The sequence below is a fragment of the Salvelinus sp. IW2-2015 genome, linkage group LG6.1, assembly GCF_002910315.2.
Source record: "Salvelinus sp. IW2-2015 linkage group LG6.1, ASM291031v2, whole genome shotgun sequence".
Taxonomy (NCBI): domain Eukaryota; kingdom Metazoa; phylum Chordata; class Actinopteri; order Salmoniformes; family Salmonidae; genus Salvelinus; species Salvelinus sp. IW2-2015.
The window spans coordinates 5889803-5908475 of NC_036845.1; the positions used below are offsets into that span (position 1 = coordinate 5889803).

Sequence of the window (18673 nt, forward strand, 5' to 3'; positions counted from 1 at the left end):
TCATGGGACAGGAGGGGTTATGGCAGGGGACAAGACCCTGCCATGGAAGCAGGCGGAGGCAGCGAAGGAGATCAACGACGACTCCGGGAGTCGCAACCACGACAGATGCCCGAGAGGCAAAATTTTTGGGGGGGGGGGGGAACAAGGAGTGGTCGGCGGAGCCGAGGGGTAAACCAGAGCCAGTCAGGGAGTCGAGTGAGGAGCTCGACGCAAGATTCTGGAGAGAGGTGCTCGCGTTGAGAGCGCTGCAGACGGGCGTGCTGAGGAGCGTGACACCAGTCCGGTGCCACCTGTACCGGTCCCACGCATCAGGCCTCCAGTGCGCCTCCACAGTCCAGTGCGTCCTGTGCCTCCTCCCCGCACTCGCCCTGAGGTGCGTGTCATCAGCCCGGTGCCACCTGTACCGGTCCCATGCATCAGGCCTCCAGTGCACCTCCACAGTCCAGTACGTCCTGTGCTCTTCCCCGCACTCGCCCTGAGGTGCGTGTCATCAGCCCGGTGCCACCTGTACCGGTCCCACGTATCAGGCCTCCAGTGCGCCTCCACAGTCCAGAGGCTTCCGGCGACAGTTGCCGGTCCAGAGCTTCCGGCGACAGTTCCCGGTCCAGAGCTTCCTGCGACAGTTCCCGGTCCAGAGCTTCCGGTGACAGTTCCCGGGCCAGAGCTTCCGGCACAGTTCCCTGTCCAGAGCTTCCGGCGATAGTTCCCGGTCCAGAGCTTTCGGCGACGTTTCACGGTCCGGAACCTCCTGAGACGATCCACGGTCCGGAACCTCCTGAGACGGTCCGCTGTCCGGAATCTCCTGAGACGGTCTGCGGTCGGAGCCTCCAGCGACGATCCCGCACCAGAGCTGCCATGGAGGATGAAGTATCTGCGAGCGAGGTGGGTACTTCGCCCCGCACCGGATCTCTCTCCCCATGATGTCCTCCACTCACTTTTCTCCCGAGCCCAGGATCCCTGCTCCTCCTGGCCACGCTGCTTGGTCCTTTGGTGGTGGGATCTTCTGTCACGATCGTCGTAACGATTGGACCAAGGTGCAGCGTGGTATACGTACATTTTCTTTTAATTAAATGAACACCGAACAAAAACAACAAAGTACTGAACGAAACGTGAAGCTACTGGTGTGCACACAGGCAACTATCTGTAGACAAGATCCCACGAAACACAAAGGGGAAATGGCTGCCTAAATATGATCTCCAATCAGMGACAACGATAAACAGCTGTCTCTGATTGGGAAGCATACCAGGCCAACATAAACCATTAATCACCTAGATGACCCACCCTAGTCACTATCACGCMCCAACCAACATAGAGAATAAACAGCTCTCTATGGTCAGGGCGTGACAGGGAGGGTCTTTCTCAAACTGACAAATTGGGACACATCTGTATTTTTCTGTGTCCTTGGTGGGGACTTTAAGTACTGTGTATGAATCCCATTGTCTGTGGAGCCGAGCTGTATACGTAGAAGGATAGAGACTGTGAGAGTGGTGGCTGGCTGTGATGTAATCAAAACAGAATGTTTACAAGGCACAGTCAGTAACCATCTGTACACTATTTAGGAAACGGTCACCACAAACAGTCATCCTCAAAAAGGAGCTTAGTACACTTGTTTATAATGTTCTCATGCAAATACCCACCAACAATAGGCAGGCACTACTTTGAGCTAATTAAGATTGTGATGGAAATCTTGTTGGAGAAAATCATGTTGTTTTACTGCTCGGATTAATCAGCTCTAACAATTAGAATATGGATATTTATTAAGGCAGAGCTCTCCCTTTCCAGCAAATGGTACAATTTCTGGGTAAAATCACTGGGGAAGCCCAGCCATAATTGGTTGTTTGCTCTATAACCTGTTAGTTCATATGCCTTAACACCGTGAAATATACGCCTAAGGCCAAGACAATAAGAAGACACAATGGCAAAATAAATTCAACAACACATTTGTTTCACCACAAAACCAGAGAGCAACCTCTGTCCGGTGAAGTCCACAAAGCATATTGCATGTAACAAACAGTTATAAGACCTACAGCATGGTTAAGCAAGTTAATGTTTCTGAAATTTTCAGACAACTAAACAACTATTGATTTAGAACCACGGAGAGTTACCGCAAAGTCCCAAAGAAAACAGGAGCTGCCTTCACTATTCCAGCACCATTTTAACATCAACATTTCAACATCATCAAATCACCTCTGCTTAGTCTAATACAGTGACATCTAAAAGATACCAAAAACAATTTAGTCCAATCAATGTAAGGTAAATAGGATTTGGCTGTCTATGGTTCTGATTTGTGTGTGTGTGTGTGTGTGTGTGTGTGTGTGGTGTGTGTGTGTGTGTGTGTGTGTGTGTGTGTGTGTGTGTGTGTGTGTGTGTGTGTGTGTGTGTGTGTGTGTGTGTGTGTGGTGTGTGTGTGTGTGTGCGTGCGTGCATTCGTGCAAGTTGAAAAAACATGTCGGCTCACACTACTTGTAGAGAAATGTCAATGCCATCCTCCACTTTTTCATGTTAACAAAATGGTCTATGACTGTCATACAGTACATGGTTTTAGTTTTTGTTGTCCTAGACTACCTGGCTAAAATGCTTGCTCGCTAGCCTAACTTCCTTTCATGGAGAACGAAAGGGCCAGATAGTTAACATTAGCCTACTACATCTAGCTACATATTCAACTTCCATCCTCTCAGGCCAGGGGCACAATGTATGAATTTTTGGTTGGATCAGAATTACCATTATAATCATTGGCCAGTATGGAGAAATAAGKAAAACCTCAAGTCCAAATCCCTATATCCATCCATGGCTAATTTAGGAAAGGGACAATTTTATCTACAGTAGCTAGCTAGCCATCAGGACAACAACATAACGAGATGCAACAATTTAAGTTGTTTCTGTCAATTACATTTTGCTCTCKGTGTGATGTGATTGGTGTGAAGCCAAATCCAAACTGGCTTCCCTTGACACTTTTTTTTGGTGCGCCAGGACTATTCACAGTTGAGCTCAGTCAGTTTAGCGCAACTCTGATTAGCTATTATTTTATGTCATACTCTTTTTGACCAGACAGCATCAGATAGATGAGCTACACATACAGAGACAAAGGGGGACTTTTTCGCTCGCTCGGATGCTTTCTCCGGTGAGATACATTCAGCCTCTTGCGAATTTAAGGAAAATGATGAAACACAGAGACTCATTCTTTTTGGGGGGAAACCTGGCTTCCCTTGGCGTCCATGAATATACGCCACTGGCAACAACAGAGCTGTTACGTTTTCATTTGGAAAAGGTGAAATTAGCAATAGAACTGAGACCTTATTTCATAATGTATGCACATTTTAAAAATATGAAATACCAATGTACAGTTAAAAACATGAAATTGGAATTTGGAAGGTCCCGTGTGGCTCAGTTGGTAGAGCATGGCGCTTGCAACGCCAGGGTTGTGGGTTCATTCCCCACGGGGGACCAGGATGAATATGTATGAACTTTCCAATTTGTAAGTCGCTCTGGATAAGAGCATCAGCTAAATGACTTAAATGTAAATGTAAAAGAACTTGAGCCAACCTGCTCCAAGTGATGTGTTGCTATGGAGAGGTAAACAACAGAATAACTGTGGCTTAATGTGGTCCTTTACCAGACATACCAATGCATTAGCTTTATCATCAAAACAATTAAATATAACAGACAAGCCTCATTATGCAATGGAGGCATAGACAATATATCCTGGGACTACCAAATTACCCGATTTAGTTCAGTCTCTGAGAAAATTAGCCAGCTCCTGTATGTTTTTATCCTTGTACAACCACACAATGATTTGGTGAGCTTATATATAAGGCTTGCCAGATCAGTCTGGTTGTACCAGGCTAGTATGTTTTATCCCTTTCAAACAATTAAGCAGGCTGGGATCAGCCTAGTGAAATGGAGAATGCTTGTGTGACTAGCCTTCATACTCCACCCTTGCGTTTCCACCAAGTCAAGCATGGGGCGGGGGAAACTTTCAAACCCATTAAAGACTATGTTAATGTATGCCTTCTGTAAGTCTGGAGAGGGCCTGCTGCTAGGTTTGTGGTCTTCCTCTGGTAGTTGAGTTACAGAGGAATATTGTTGCCTATTTAATGAYTTACAGTAGCCATGGAAACAGCTGCGCTGATGAAGGTGTCAAATGTCTCGGGGGCTATTGCTAACACAATTAAATGTGTGTTCAGGGGAATTTTGGTCTGAACTGTGTCAATATACTGTATGATAACTGGGCAATGAAATGTATTTATGTGAGCATAAAATAATAACTGACTTTTTTATCACTATTTACTGTCACAAACCTTCCTCTGAGACACTAACTATGTCTCCATTAAATTATCTAGAGACTTTTTGTCGACATTTAGAAAGTTTGCATAGAAAATAGATGCGACAATTGCCTGCTAGGGTGCTTTTCCATTTAACTATCTTGTGTGTCGATAAAAACAGTTGGATGTAATGACGTCATAACAACAAAATAATCATGAAATAACCTATATTGTCCAATACAAATGTAGTGGTTGAAGTGTTTCCATTGCCCATTTAGGCAAATTGCGCAAAAATAAAATTGCCACAGCCCATATGTCCTGACACCTGTTTCAAGTCTAGGTAGCCCGCGAAAGTCAGCATGGATAGAATGCAATAAGTGACTATATTTGCCATATTCTAATGTCTCATGTGCTCACATATCGCCATGGTCTGTGCCATTGTGCAGATCTGAAATAATTGGATGGTGAAACTTCCCGGCGAACCAGAAAATCAAAGCGAAGCAATTCAAGCAGTCTTGAAAATCAGGACAATCCTTGTCCTGCAAAGCAAATGTGTTTAGTAAGCATTTGGCTAGGCATTTAGAATTAAATGTGGAGTGGAGTTTATAGTTATGCTACGCGATGACATCACGTGCCCCGCGTACCTTCAGAATTATTCGTCAATGAACATTTATTCTAAAAACAGCGTTTTCATCATTTGTTTAAAAAAGTTAGACAAAATAAATCCACCCCTGTCAAAGGATAAAAATGTTTTCGACCTTTAAACATTTCTATATCTGCAGTTTCCATTACAGATGTCGCAATGATTATTATATATTTTTTTACAGTGCTTTTGTCGAATAAACCTGGGTCAATGGAAACCTGCTTAGTGTCTCTCTACTCCACGAAGGCAGTGGGCAGGGAGCTCAAAACACCATGAGAAAACTGCTGAAGTTGGCTAGCAAGTGTGTCCATTTCACTACATTTGTGTGATATTCAGTGTGGATTCCAGGCTAGAACACTTGTGGATCCAGAGTGAGAATGTAACGGTGAAGGAGCAATAACAACACCGTGAGAGAGAAGGGGAGGGAATCAAGTGGCTGATAACGATTCACAACCATCTCCCTCATATATCCCACACAGCCCTGAGTCATGCCTCAGCAGTGTGAAACAAAACACACCACATGTGCCAAAAGAGAAACACTGATAGGACTGAATGAGGATAGCTAGAATGTATCTTCCTCTCTGTCCCGCTCTCTCTTTCCTTTCTCTCCAGTTTGTTCTCTCTGATGACAACACCAGTAAAGAGAGTACTAGTCAGGTTGGGTTCTGTTATTTCATTTGCAACACCATGAGAACAAAACAGGTATGAACCTTCTCATAAGACAGCTATGGTGTCTGTCAACTAAAAAATAAATAAAGTACTCAGTTCAGCTTGGGTCATTTTCATGATGCGTCGATAATGAAGGGGGCTGTGCTTTTTTACTGATTGGCTGGCCTTTGTGTTTCTCACTCAAACACCCACATGGGCAGCTACACACAGCCCACGAGCCCCGCCCCCCTTCCAATACAACTGTTGGATTTTCAAATCCAAACAATGAGAGTTTTCAACCCCCCAGGGGGAAAAAACTGTTTGAGAGAACCAATCAAAGCTCAAGCCACCTTCTGCACTAACGGCTTCCTGTCCTTTCCAGACCAGTGTGTCACAGCTCTCCCTCGCATCAGCCTGACTACATTACTGCAACATTAGGATAACACCTGGTTATTACTGCTCGCAACTGCACCATTAGGGTATCTCAGCCAGTCATTATCAGCTAATAAGTATCCAACTTAAAATCGAGTGAAAACGCTTTCACCAAGCCAATTCGGTCAAATCAGCTGCAACTACTTCAAGGATTGTGGGGGAATTGTTTTCTAAATGTGCCACTGGTCCTTAGCTCCTCCCCTAATTCCTGGTCATTTTTCTAACTTCCTGTTATTCTGTCTCTCCTGTGAGTAATTTCCTGTCCACCTGATGGTCAGAGATACACATGGAATGTCCAGGGGTTCTGGGTCAAAGGTCAGGGGCTCACTGAGGCAGAAAGGCTTCCTATAGTACACTGCTCAGCCTCTGCCATTCTTTAAAAGCAAACATCTCCCCCTTCCCCTATATTAATCTGTCTCCCTTATTCCCTGTAATTTAAATGTTCCACCGGATCACATTTCACACTGTCCGACCTTGTCAAATCTAAAACAACATCATAATAGAATGACAGACAGGCTTCTCCTTCTCTGAGCTGACCCAGAGTTTCAGACCATACATTATAAGGTCTGTGTATCAATTACATACATACAATGTCACCTTGAACATTCACACAGTAGGAGCCAAAAGGAGTAACATCAAAACAGACATAAGGCTATACAATTCACCTAAAAGGACCATAGAAGGTCAGGATGGAACAAGAGATGGGTACTGACAGACTGCTCTTGAGACTGGCACATCACATAGAGTCCAGTAATCAAATGACAACTTCCTGATTACTCAGAATGCATGTCTAATCCTGCTGAAAGGAGCTGTCCATTTTGTGGTGGACCCTTTTAATTGCTAGTGGAATAAAATGTCCTGCCAGCAACATGATCTGAGTGACTCACTTAGAACCAGTAATGGGTCTAGTCAGTAGATGTTAGACAGAGGACTCTGTGCTCAGTCACTGGGGTATACATGACAGGGAAGGGGAGTTATAAATGTTGTGAAGGAGAGTCCCATTTACAAGCCATGAGGTGGCTCACTGATAGATGATGTTAATGACCGGTAATGAATGGGCTGTGGTAAGGGGAGACTGGATTCAAATATCTTGTGTCCTCTTCACTTCATGTACCTCCGTCCCATTCCTATGACCTCATCAATCCAACCCAGCCGCAACCTGTATCCATTGGCCAATACACTGATGGCATCGTCAGTCAGACCAGAATACCAGCTGTGATTCCAGACGCCAGTCAAATTCCTCTATGTTCTCGTAACGACAGTTACAGACTGGAATCAACACCTTTCAGTCTGTTCTCTGGTCTGGCTGACTCACCCTGTCCTGATCCCTGTCTTATCTGTCCCTGTCCCTGTCCCTGCTGCAGTCTGTCTCAACAACATACATGAAGTTCTGTGTGGTTATGGAATTAGTGTTCTGAATGGAACGTGATTGTGTTCCCACTGAGGCCAGAGGTCCTGGTTCTGGAATGCTCATCAGCACTTCTGTTCGAACTGGAAGCCACTGATGGAGAGGCCAACATGAGTGGGACCTAATCACATCACAATATCAGTATTTATCAGTGGACTCTACGTGGCTTAACCCTCACTCACCTGTTGAATAGCTGGGGAGAGATGTTAGAGACACACTGGAGCCATATCACCTCGTAACTATGCATGACCGTATATTAACAAGGTGACTTCAGATTGCAAAACAACCCTCTGCACTGGAGTAGAGTCTGGTGTCACCATGGTGACAAGGGGAAAGTGATACACATGTAATCCAGTCTGAAAACACTTCCAGTTTCATTGTATGATTCCTGGTATCACAACTGACAGGCGGATGTCCCATTTCACTCATCAGCTTTTCATGATGCTAGTTTCAGCACTATGTTCTGTAGGTTCTATAGCACATACTGTGTGAGCACAAACACCACACTTTCATCTTCAGCTTTATACATTTCACAAAAGATCAGACCAAATGCAAAATATATCATTTTATTCACATCCTAAAGATGTTTTTCTTTTTTAAACAAAAATGTCTGTTCATACTAGTTATTGTTTTAATTTTCAAATAAATAGTCTTTCATCCCTCCGTTCACATGATGTCCCCGCCTTCAAGTCTGTGAGTGGCTGCGGTCTTCTGATTGACACGACAGTCCACCAATCAGCATCCAGGATTGAGTGGTCACTCCTCTATGAGGAAGTTGATGAGGGCGGTCCTAGGGGACAGAATGGCCTTCTTGATGGTCCGGTCTCCTAGGAGACGCTGTCCCAGCTCGCTCCCCAGAACCAGCGCCTGTACATGCTCCGTATCCTGGGCCACCTGTCGAGGCACCAACACCGTCCCACACACCTTGTTGTTGATCTGAGAGGTGAAAGGGAGAGATGGAAGGGAGGAGGAGAGAAAACCCAAAAGGTTAAGAGCACAAACCTGATTACTTTGACCTCCTCCCATAAAATATTCCACATCACTAGTTAACATTGAGTGAGAGCAAACTTTGGTCCAGACACATTAAATAATGTACACTGACTGAGACAACTCTTAGTGGAGGCTGTGGCTGCATCGGAAGCGCTCGAATTACATCAGGGACTATAGAACATGCATATGCCTTTCCTCCACTCCTTTCAGTAAACTGTGTGTGTAACCTGAGCTGTCTAAAAACAACCAGCTTGTGGTGAAAATGGGCTGGGCAGTCAGATCCTCTACAGCTGAGTAGGAGGAACCTTTATTCCTCATTTCCAGTCTTTGTATGTTTGTGTATCAGTGTGTGTCTGTTTGGGTCAAGCCTAAGCTTTCTCCCAATTATGAGTGTGTGTATTATGTGTGTGTGTGTATGGTATCTGTATATTTGTGTGTGTTAAGATAAGCTCATAATTAATCAGTGCATGTGTGCACTTTTGTGTGTGTGTGAGAGAGAGCGAAAGAGAGAGTGCACGTGTGTGTGTGTGTTGGCCTGCTCTGTGGGCCAAACCCAGGCCTCAGTCTGTCATTAGAGTCCCAGTGAGATTGAGGTTAGCGCTGCTAGGCTGGGGAAACACACATCAAGGCCTCAGATTGTCAGAGTCCCAGTGAGATTGAGGTTAGCACCGCTAGGCTGGGGAAACACATCAGGGCCTCAGACCAGATCCCAACCAACACCAGCATCATCATACAGGTGCCAAAGGATCAATGGGAGAAATAGTATACGTTTGTGTGTCTGTGTGTGGGGGATGATCGTGTACCGTGGAAAGGTAAACAGTTGTGTGTCCTTAATGTGTGTTTGAAAGGATTACAGCTCCCTCGTGGGACAGGCCATGAGAGGAGGAAACCATCTACTTCAGATGAGCGCAGTCTTTAGCTGGCTATTATCCATTATCGGAGTCAATGTTTAGACATGTGTGTGTGTGTGTGTGTGTGTGTGTGTGAGGACTCCGATTCCCCCCATCAGGGCTCTCTCAGAGACTTCGATCTTTGAGCAGCTGGCTCTGTGACCCCGCCCATCACAGCTGGACTGCCTGCTGATTGCCTAGGCATCCTGGGCTGCACGCACACACACACACTTTCCCTCTCAAGCCATATGATCATAGGCTCTGTGTAAATTACAGACAGTGAGCGCATGAATGGGGCTATGGCTGTTTTGGTTCAAGGGAGTGCGAGTGCAATTTTGAGTATTTACACAAGAGTATGCCTGTGAGTGTGTGGGAGTTCTATTTTCTTTCAGTCTGTATCATTTTCTGTAGGGGTGTGTGCCTTGGCATGTGTATGGGCATGTGTGAGAGTGAAAGGGGATTGAGTGTGTGAGAGGTGTGTGTGTGTGTCAAATCAAATCGATGTTTATTTGTTGCGTACACAGATCAGCAGATGTTAAAGCAGGTGCAGGGAAATGCTTGTGTTTCTAGCTCCAGAAGTGGAGTAAGTTTCTAACAGTACAACACTAACACACAAACACACAAATAATCCCCCCCAACAAGAAGAAACGAGCATGTCATAGTTCGGAATATAAACACGTGATGTGCATAGACAGTATGAACAACATACGTAAGGCCAGCAGGCTAGTCTTTTCTTCTTTTTTAAATTTTAAATTTWAAATTTTATTTTATTTATTGGTGCGTGACTGTTATTGAAAGTTGTATTGTCAATCCTGTTTTGTATTTAACGCCACTTTAAATGTGTACATGACACTGCAACAAAATTTCCCCATGGGGACAATAAAGTAAGTAAAAATAAATAAATAATAATAAATAAAATTAAAATAAAAAAGTAAAAAATAAGTAGGAAGGTATGTACAGCAGTAGTTATATGGATGAGCTATGTTGAGAATACAGTATGTACCTATAAAGTAAGTCATCAACTAGCTTTATTTCTCAGCGATCCAAATAAATGATTTCGGAGCAATACGATTTCAGAACAATAAACATTATAGTGACCAGTGTTCAATGACTATGTACATAGGGCAGAAGTCTCTAAAGTGCAAGGTAAACATCTGTCGTTCTGTCCCTGAGCAAGGCAGTTAATCCACTGTTCCCCGGACGCCGAAGTCGATTAAGGCAGCCCCCCGCACCTCTCTGATTCAGAGGGGTTGGGTTAATAATTTTATTTTATTTTATTTGACCTTTGTTTAACGAGGTAGGCAAGTTGAGAACAAGTTCTCATTTACAACTGCGACCTGGCCAAGATAAAGTGCGGAAGACACATTTCAGTTGAAGGCATTCAGTTGTACAACTGACTAGGTATCCCCCTTTCCCTTGAGTACCGGGTGGTAGTGTGAGTTTGACAGCCTCACCCGTACAACCAGCTCCAGGGTGTCAGGGGTCTCCAGGTACAGAGGGTCTGGGGTGGGCCAGGGCTGCTGCAGCACGTCTCCTCCGTGGGAGAGGAGAGGGCTCAGGGGGTTCCTCACCTGGCTCAGCCCTGAATGGAGGGGAAGACAACAAGTCACAAACTAGCAATCAACCAATCAAATTTGATTTTTATAGCCCTTTATTGTACTTTACAGACACCCAGCCTAGACGCTCCAAGTGTCAGCCACTACAAAACTTCACTTCACTGACTGACCATCTCACCACTGTGATCTCTATGGTCATGCCTCATGTAATAGGGGACATTCATAACTTTTCAAAACTCTATGAAGCTTTACAGGAAAGCTGTCAAGAGCTCCCTACAGATTGAGGATTAACAACAGTCCTTCTGTTTGCCCACCCACCGCCTCCTTACGCTAATGTGGGGGAATCCACAGGGGCTTCCATGAAGGATATTAACTTACTCTAGTCCTTTCGTCTATGAGGGAGAGATAAAGAGAAAGCAAGCGAGAACCACACACACATAGTTTATTTGTCCATGTTCATCCCTCAGATTCCCTGTGGCTATCAGCTGGAGGATTTGCCTTTTCCTGCCTTTCCCAAAAAGCCTCACTCCTCCATGCCCCTACTCCAGTCCCCACTCCTCCCAGCCCCGTAATCCAGTCCAGCCCCTACTCTTCCAGCCCCTAGCACCTACTCCCAGCCCCCTAGCCTCTACTCCCAGCCCCCTAGCTCCTACTCCCACCCCTAGCCCCTACTCCCCAGCCCCCTAGCCCCTAGCCCTACTCCCACCCCCTAGCTCCTACTCCCAGCCCCCTAGCTCCTACCCCACCCCCTAGCTCCTACTCCCCAGCCCCTAGCTCCTACTCCCAGCCCCCTAGCTCCTACTCCCAGCCCCCTAGCTCCTACTCCCACCCCTAGCTCCTACTAGCCAGGTGGAAATTATTTAAGTTAAAATACTTTAAAGTACTACTTAAGTCGTTTTATGGGGTATCTCTACTTGACTTGATATTTTACACCTTTTACTTTTACTTCCTGTGAGAGACGGAATCTAAAACGAAAATCCAGAAAATCACATTGTATGATTTTAAGTAATTAATTTGCATTTTATGCATGACATAAGTATTTGATACATCAGAAAAGCAGAACTTAAATATTTGTACAGAAACCTTTGTTTGCAATTACAGAGATCATACTTCCTGTAGTTCTGACCAGGTTTGCACACACTGCAGCAGGGATTTTGGCCCACTCCTCCATACAGACTTTCTCAGATCCTTCAGGCTTCGGGGCTGTCGCTGAGCAATACGGACTTTCAGCTCCCTCCAAAATTTTCTATTGGTCAGGTCTGGAGACTGGCTAGGCCACTCCAGGACCTTGAGATGCTTCTTACCGAGCCACTCTTTAGTTGCCCTGGCTGTGTTTCAGGTCGTTGTCATGCTGGAAGACCCACCACGACCCATCTTCAATGCTCTACTGAGGAAGGAGTGTTGGCCAAGATCTCGCATACATGGCCCCATCCATCCCCCCCTCAATACGGTCCAGTCGCCTCCCCTTTGCAGAAAAGCATCCCCCAAAGAATGATGTTCCACCTCCATGCTTCACGGTTGGGATGGTGTTCTTGGGGTTGTACTCATCCTTCTTCTTCCTCCAAACACGCGAGTGGAGTTAGACCAAAAAGCTCTATTTTTGTCTCATCAGACCACATGACCTTCTCCCATTTCCTCCTCTGGATCATCCAGATGGTCATTGGCAAACTTCAAACGGCCTGACATGCGCTGGCTTAGCAGGGGACCTTGCGTGCGCTGCAGGATTTTAATCCATGACGGCATAGTGTGTTACTAATGGTTTTCTTTGAGACTGTGGTCCCAGCTCTCTTCAGGTCATTGACCAGGTCCTGCCGTGTAGCTGCTGGCTGATCCCTCACTTCCTCATGATCATTGATGCCCACGAGGTGAGATCTTGCATGGAGCCCAGACCGAGCGGTGATTGACCGTCATCTTGAACTTCTTCCATTTTCGAATAATTGCGCCAACAGTTGTTGCCTTCTCACCAAGCTGCTTGCCTATTGTCCTGTAGCCCATCCCAGCCTTGTGCAGGTCTACAATGTTATCCCTCATTCCTTACACAGCTCTCTGGTCTTGGCCATTTTGGAGAGGTTGGAGTCTGTTTGATTGAGTGTGTGGACAGGTGCTTTTATACAGGTAACGAGTTCAAACAGGTGCAGTTAATACAGGTAATGAGTGGAGAACAGGAGGGCTTCTTAAAGAAAAACGAACAGGTCTTTGAGAGACGCCAATTCTTACTGGTGTAGTGATCAAATACTTATGTCATGCAATAAAAGCAAAATTATTACTTAAAAATCATACAATATTATTCTGGATTCCGTCTCTCACAGTTGAAGTGTACCTATGATAAAAAATTACAGACCTCTACATGCTTTGTAACGTAGGAAAACCTGCCAAAATCGGCAGTGTGTCAAATACTTGTTCTCCCCACTGTGTATATACACAACCACACACACACACACACACACAGTAATAATTTGTGCCGTGTGGTTTGCTTAAAATAAAGAATTTGAAATGATTCTATTACTGTGTACTTAAGTATGTTTTCAATACATTTACTTTGATACTTAAGTATATTTTAAAAAGCAAAAACTTTTACTCAAGTAATTTTTACTGCGTGACTCACTTTTACTTGGTAATTCTATTAGCATCTTTACTTTTACTCAAGTATGAAAATTGGTACTTTTTCCCACCACTGCACCCAGCCCCCTAGATCCTTCAAGCTCCTACTCCCAGCCCCCAGTCCCCTAGCCCCTACTCCCAGCACGCCAGTCCTCCCAGCCCCAGATTACCAGTCCTACTCCCAGCCCCCACCCCCTAGATCCTACTCCCAGCCTTCAGCTCCTACTCCCAGCCCCCAGTGCCCTAGCCCCTACTCCCAGCACGCCAGTCCTCCCAGCCCAGATTACCAGTCCTACTCCCAGCCCCAGTCCCCTAGCCCCTACTCCCAGCACGCCAGTCCTCCCAGCCCAGATTACCATCCTACTCCACCCCCAAATCCTACTCCAGCCTTCAAGCTCCTACTCCCAGCCCCCCAGTCCCCTAGCCCCTACACCCAGCACGCCATCCTCCCAGCCCCAGATTACAGTCCTACTCCACCCCAGTCCCCAGCCCCCTACTCCCAGACACGCCAGCCCCCAGCCCCAGATAATCCTAGTCAGCCCCAGTCCCCTCAGCCCTACTCCCGACACGCCATCCTCCCAGCCCCAGATTACCAGTCCTACTCCCAGCCCCCACAGCCCCTATTTCCAACCCCCTAGCACCAGCCCCCAGTCCCTCAAGAGAGGGCTTGTTTCTGCGTATTTGACAATAGGGGGATGTTCTACTGGACAGTGCGGGGGCACACTTCCTCTTCTGGCTATTTTTATACCATCAGATCACATGGGTCAACCTTTGTCCTGACTCAGCATCAGCTACATTGTTCATGTGATAGGGCTGGGGATTCTCAGTTTGGGTCAGGGGATATTTAGTCACAATCACATTCTGGAGGAGATTCCTGTGAAATTACTGTGTACTGAACTCATAGACCTCGACTTTGCATAGCTTTTCATGCCTATTTTGGTTCATCAACTCAGATTCTTGAAGTATTCACATGGGTACACCACACACAAACAAATTATCTCAATGGACTGTGATGACATCACCAGGGCGTTGCAGAGCGTTGTGTGTGTTAGATAAGAGGCCCCATCAACATGMCACCCTGAGGTAACTTCCTGTTGGATTCTTTCCAAACCCACATCATCATTCCAGACGGTCCTCTCATCTCCTCTCCAGTCAGTCTCTGTCTCACTAGGAGTGTAGCAGACTATTCCTTTTCCCTCTCTGGAATGGGATCATCATAGAAACACTCACATGACAACACATGTGACACCACATCATGTGACACATCATTCATCTTTTGATGAAAACAAATATTCATATTATTGTCCATTATTAATTCATTCATTCATTAATTCCCACAATGTGTGTGTGTGGCCCACCTGCCCAGAGTTCGGAGGCCAGGTGTGGGGCCATGGGAGCGGTCATCACACACAGCGTGGCGAGAGCCTCCTCAAACTCCACACTGTGCTGCAGCACGCGAGACGACACGTTCTGAGAGTGACAGAGAAAGATGTCAGAGGTCAGATTGAACGCACACGCACACACACACACACGGTATCTACTCACAGAGAGTGTGTTGGTGAGTCCCATGAGTCGAGAGATGGCTGCATTCAGGAGGAAGTCTTCTGTGAAGTGACCTGTGACCTGGAAACACAAGACAGGTTGGTCACAGTGGCATCATATCCAGCCATACTGTCATACTGTGTGTGTGTGTGTGTGTCCCCTCTCTCTGTGTGTGTCTCTGTCTGTGTGTCTCTCTCTCTTTGTGTCTCTCTCTCTCGCTCTCTGTGGTGTGTGTGTGTGTGTGTGTGTGTGTGTGTGTGTGTCTCACTCGCTCTGTGTGTGTGTGTGTTGTGTGTGGTCTCTCGCTCTGTGTGTGTGTGTGTCTCTCTCTCTGTGTGTGTGTCTCTGTGTGTGGTGTTGTGCTCTCTCGCTCTCTCTCTCTCTCTATGTGTGTGTGTGTGGGTGTGTGTGTGTGTGTGTGTGTGTGTGTGTGTGTCTCCTCTCTCGCTCTCTCTGTGTGTGGTGTGTGTGTGTGTCTTTCTCGCTCTCTCTGTTGTGTGTGTGTGTGTGTGGTCTCTCTCGCTCTCTGTGTGTGTGTGTGTGTCCTCTCTCGCTCACGTGTGTGTGTGTGTGTGGTGTGTGTGTGTGTGTGTGGTGTGTGTTGTTGTGTGTTGTGTGTGTGTGTGTGTGTGTGTGTGTGTGGTGTGTGTGTGTGTGGTTGTGTGTTGTCTCTCTCTCTCTAGAACAATGTTTCCCTGTGGTAAGGGATAGTATCAGGGAGGACCTCCCAGCTGCCTGTGATGGTTCATGGTGATGAATGGAAAACAACAATAGGACCAGAGGATAAAAGCTTTTTCTCGATGTCATCACTATACATGGTTCTGATAACTGGTTGGCTCACACTGTGTTTAAAAACAAGAAGGCTGTGCATGTGAACATTCCACAGTTAAGTCTTCTGGGAAAGAGAACCCTTTTTGGCACGGGCCTTTGGGAGAAGGTCAAAGTCAGAGGGTGGATCAAAGGATGGCCGTGGCTTTGGGGGGGCTTAGGGTGGGCCGGGTCATACACACGCGCACACGCACAGGGCCCTTTAACAGCACGGACTCTGAATCAAACCCCACCGGCCACACTGAGGGAGTCGGAACAGAAGACGGCTATTTATAAAAGTGTGAACGCGTCACTATTGGATATCAAATCAATTTCCATTCAGACCTGAGAGTGGTCTCAGGTTACTATATAGATCCCAGGATGAAATGACAACAGCAGCTTCTCCTGTTATGCAACGCTGAGGCTAAAATGCACAGTATGGACGTAGCCTATAATTCCTCATGGAATACGATAAGGTGCTATAGTTAACACAGCGTCATCATCTTTTCTTATTTGTATATTATTTAATAAAAATAAAAATAAACCTTTCATCCCCAATTTCGTGGTATCTAATTGGTTGTTACAATCTGGTCCCGTCGCTGCAACTCCTGTACGGACTGGGGAGAGGCGAAGGTCGAGAGCCGTACGTCCTCCCCGAAACACAACCCAGCCAAGCCACACTGCTTCTTGACACAATCCCCGCTTAACCCGGAAGTCAGCCGCACCAATGTGTCGGAGGAAACACCGTACACCTGGCGACCGTGTCAGTGTGCACTGCGCCCTGTCCGCCACAGGAGTCGCTAGTGCGCGATGGGACAAGAACATCCCTGCCGGCCAAACACTCCCCTAACCCGGACGACGCTGGGCCAATGTGTGCTGCCTTATGGGTCTCACAGTCGCGGCCGGCTGCGACAGAGCCTGGACTTTAGCGGCACAGCTAGCACTGTGATGCAGTACCTTAGACCACTGCTCCACTCGGGAGGCCTCCAGTGTAATATTCACACACCACAAATAAAGGTAAAATACGTTTTYTTTTTTTTYTTTTTATAAGTGAAACCTGCAGCACTAATTGAACATTTGATGACAAGCTCTGCAGTGGGAACATAAGAGAGAGACTAATACTGGTATGACAAATACCCATTTCAGATGTCACACGTAAGAAGACCTGTATGATACAAATGTTCAATGAATTTACATATTCAGGTATAATGTCTGAGCATGATAAGGCAGTTTCAGTCATCTACAGTGACTGCAGTTAGTGACACCTACTGGTAAAGGTGGGTAGTACAACACAAACAATAGAATAATGAAAACAAGACTTCTCTGCGTTTAGGAATGTTCAGTAACATTCTAAGGGTGTTGATATGTAGCGTGGAAATTCTACCTGTTCCACGGCAAAGTTCTTGTTCTCCCAGATTTTCCTGGCGTCTGCCTGCTCCTTCCTCTTCAGCAACGAGGGGTTGGGGACGTCCCCATCCTGCCGAGCACTCCTCAGCTTGGTCACCAGCCCCCACAGACGAGACTGCCATCGCAGTACCCCGGGCAGAGCGTCCGCTGAGGGGACAACACAAATACACTTTACACCACAGACAAGACTGCCAAAACACATTATAAACATCCGTACTGGACCATTAAAAACCTTTTAATTAAACTCCCCCACAACATACAGTAATTTGACTGCAAAATAAATAATGCTATGCCACAGTCTATTGTTGGTTGGGTAGAGGTGGGGGTTGGGGTCACAGGGTGCGTGTAACTCACTCTTGACGTCCCAGAGGATGTCCTGTTCAGGGGGAGCAGCGTAGAGGATGTAAAGACGGACAGTGTCGATGCCATACTGCTGCACCACCTCCTGAGGGTCCAGGCCGTTGTGTTTCGACTTGGACATCTTCTCCCACGTCACCTGCAGCCCGGCCTTACTACCCACCTGCACCGGCTCCTCACCTGACACGGGGGACAAGGCAATGGTTAGCACTGGACACCTCTATATATCTCCAGCATACTGGCCGTTGTCTGAAATGGCACTCTATTACTACTTTTGTACTGCACAATATAGGGTGCCATTTCAGATTTGCCTGCAGGTACATGTAAAAAGCAAATACTGACAGTAGAAGATAAATAGTTTTTAAAGAAAGCCTCCTGAGAAACAGACAGATAGAAACAGACAGAACGATCTTTCAGTCAATTCCTTGATCAGTCTGTTTACTCAGAGCTAGAACTCATTTGTGTGTGTGTCCAGTGTGGAAGCCCTCAGAGAGTGATATAAAGCCTCACCTCTATGAACGGAGCCAGTGTCCGTGTTTACCCAGTTGCCAAGCAACGGGAAGAGGAGAAAAGCCACACAAAAAAAGCCACAAAAAAATTCTGAGAAAGATCTGGCTTTTAACCCTCTAGTCTAGGAGTCTACGCCCTGTCTTAGCCCACGGGGGTGGGGGAATTGTTTTAAGATACCAAGGATCATTTAGCTATTTGATTTAGAATTTTAAGAAGGTATCAAAAAAATATTATATATTTTTTTTAATGCATTACTGCTAGCTATTAGCCAATAGAAACGCAGTGAATGAGTCACTACATGGAACAAGAGATAGTAAAAAAACAAAAAGGAACTTTGTTCTGATGTGTCTGTCCTATATCTGAGAGATACAAGCAAGATCAGGTATTTACAGTGCCTTCGGAAAGTATTCAGACCCCTTGACTTTTTCCACATTTTGTTAGGTTACAGCCTTATTCTAAAATGTATTAAATTGTTTTTCCCCCCCTCATCAAACTACACACAGTACCCCATAATGTTTTTAGAAATATAATTATATTAATAATTATTATTCATACCCTTTAAATCAGGAATTTGTTGCTGCCAAAGGTTACAGCCTTGAGTCTTCTTGGGTATGACACCA

General features: G+C 45.9%; 2 protein-coding genes across 2 annotated transcripts in view; one reads left to right on the plus strand and one right to left on the minus strand.

The window, feature by feature from the left end:
* The window catches only part of znrf2b (zinc and ring finger 2b), a 261841-nt gene that overhangs the window by 222432 nt on the left and 20736 nt on the right, over positions 1 to 18673 (plus strand). The gene's annotated exons all lie outside the window — the stretch shown is intronic.
* The window catches only part of lars2 (leucyl-tRNA synthetase 2, mitochondrial), a 47731-nt gene continuing 37001 nt past the window's right edge, over positions 7944 to 18673 (minus strand). Inside the window, exons 16-21 of the mRNA XM_024147118.2 lie at positions 17541 to 17723; positions 17164 to 17333; positions 14976 to 15053; positions 14789 to 14900; positions 10728 to 10855; positions 7944 to 8329 (exon numbers count right to left, since the gene is read on the minus strand). Of these exons, the coding sequence (XP_024002886.1) occupies positions 8150 to 8329; positions 10728 to 10855; positions 14789 to 14900; positions 14976 to 15053; positions 17164 to 17333; positions 17541 to 17723 (851 nt within the window). The 3' untranslated portion in view covers positions 7944 to 8149. The remainder of the gene's footprint in view (positions 8330 to 10727; positions 10856 to 14788; positions 14901 to 14975; positions 15054 to 17163; positions 17334 to 17540; positions 17724 to 18673) is intronic.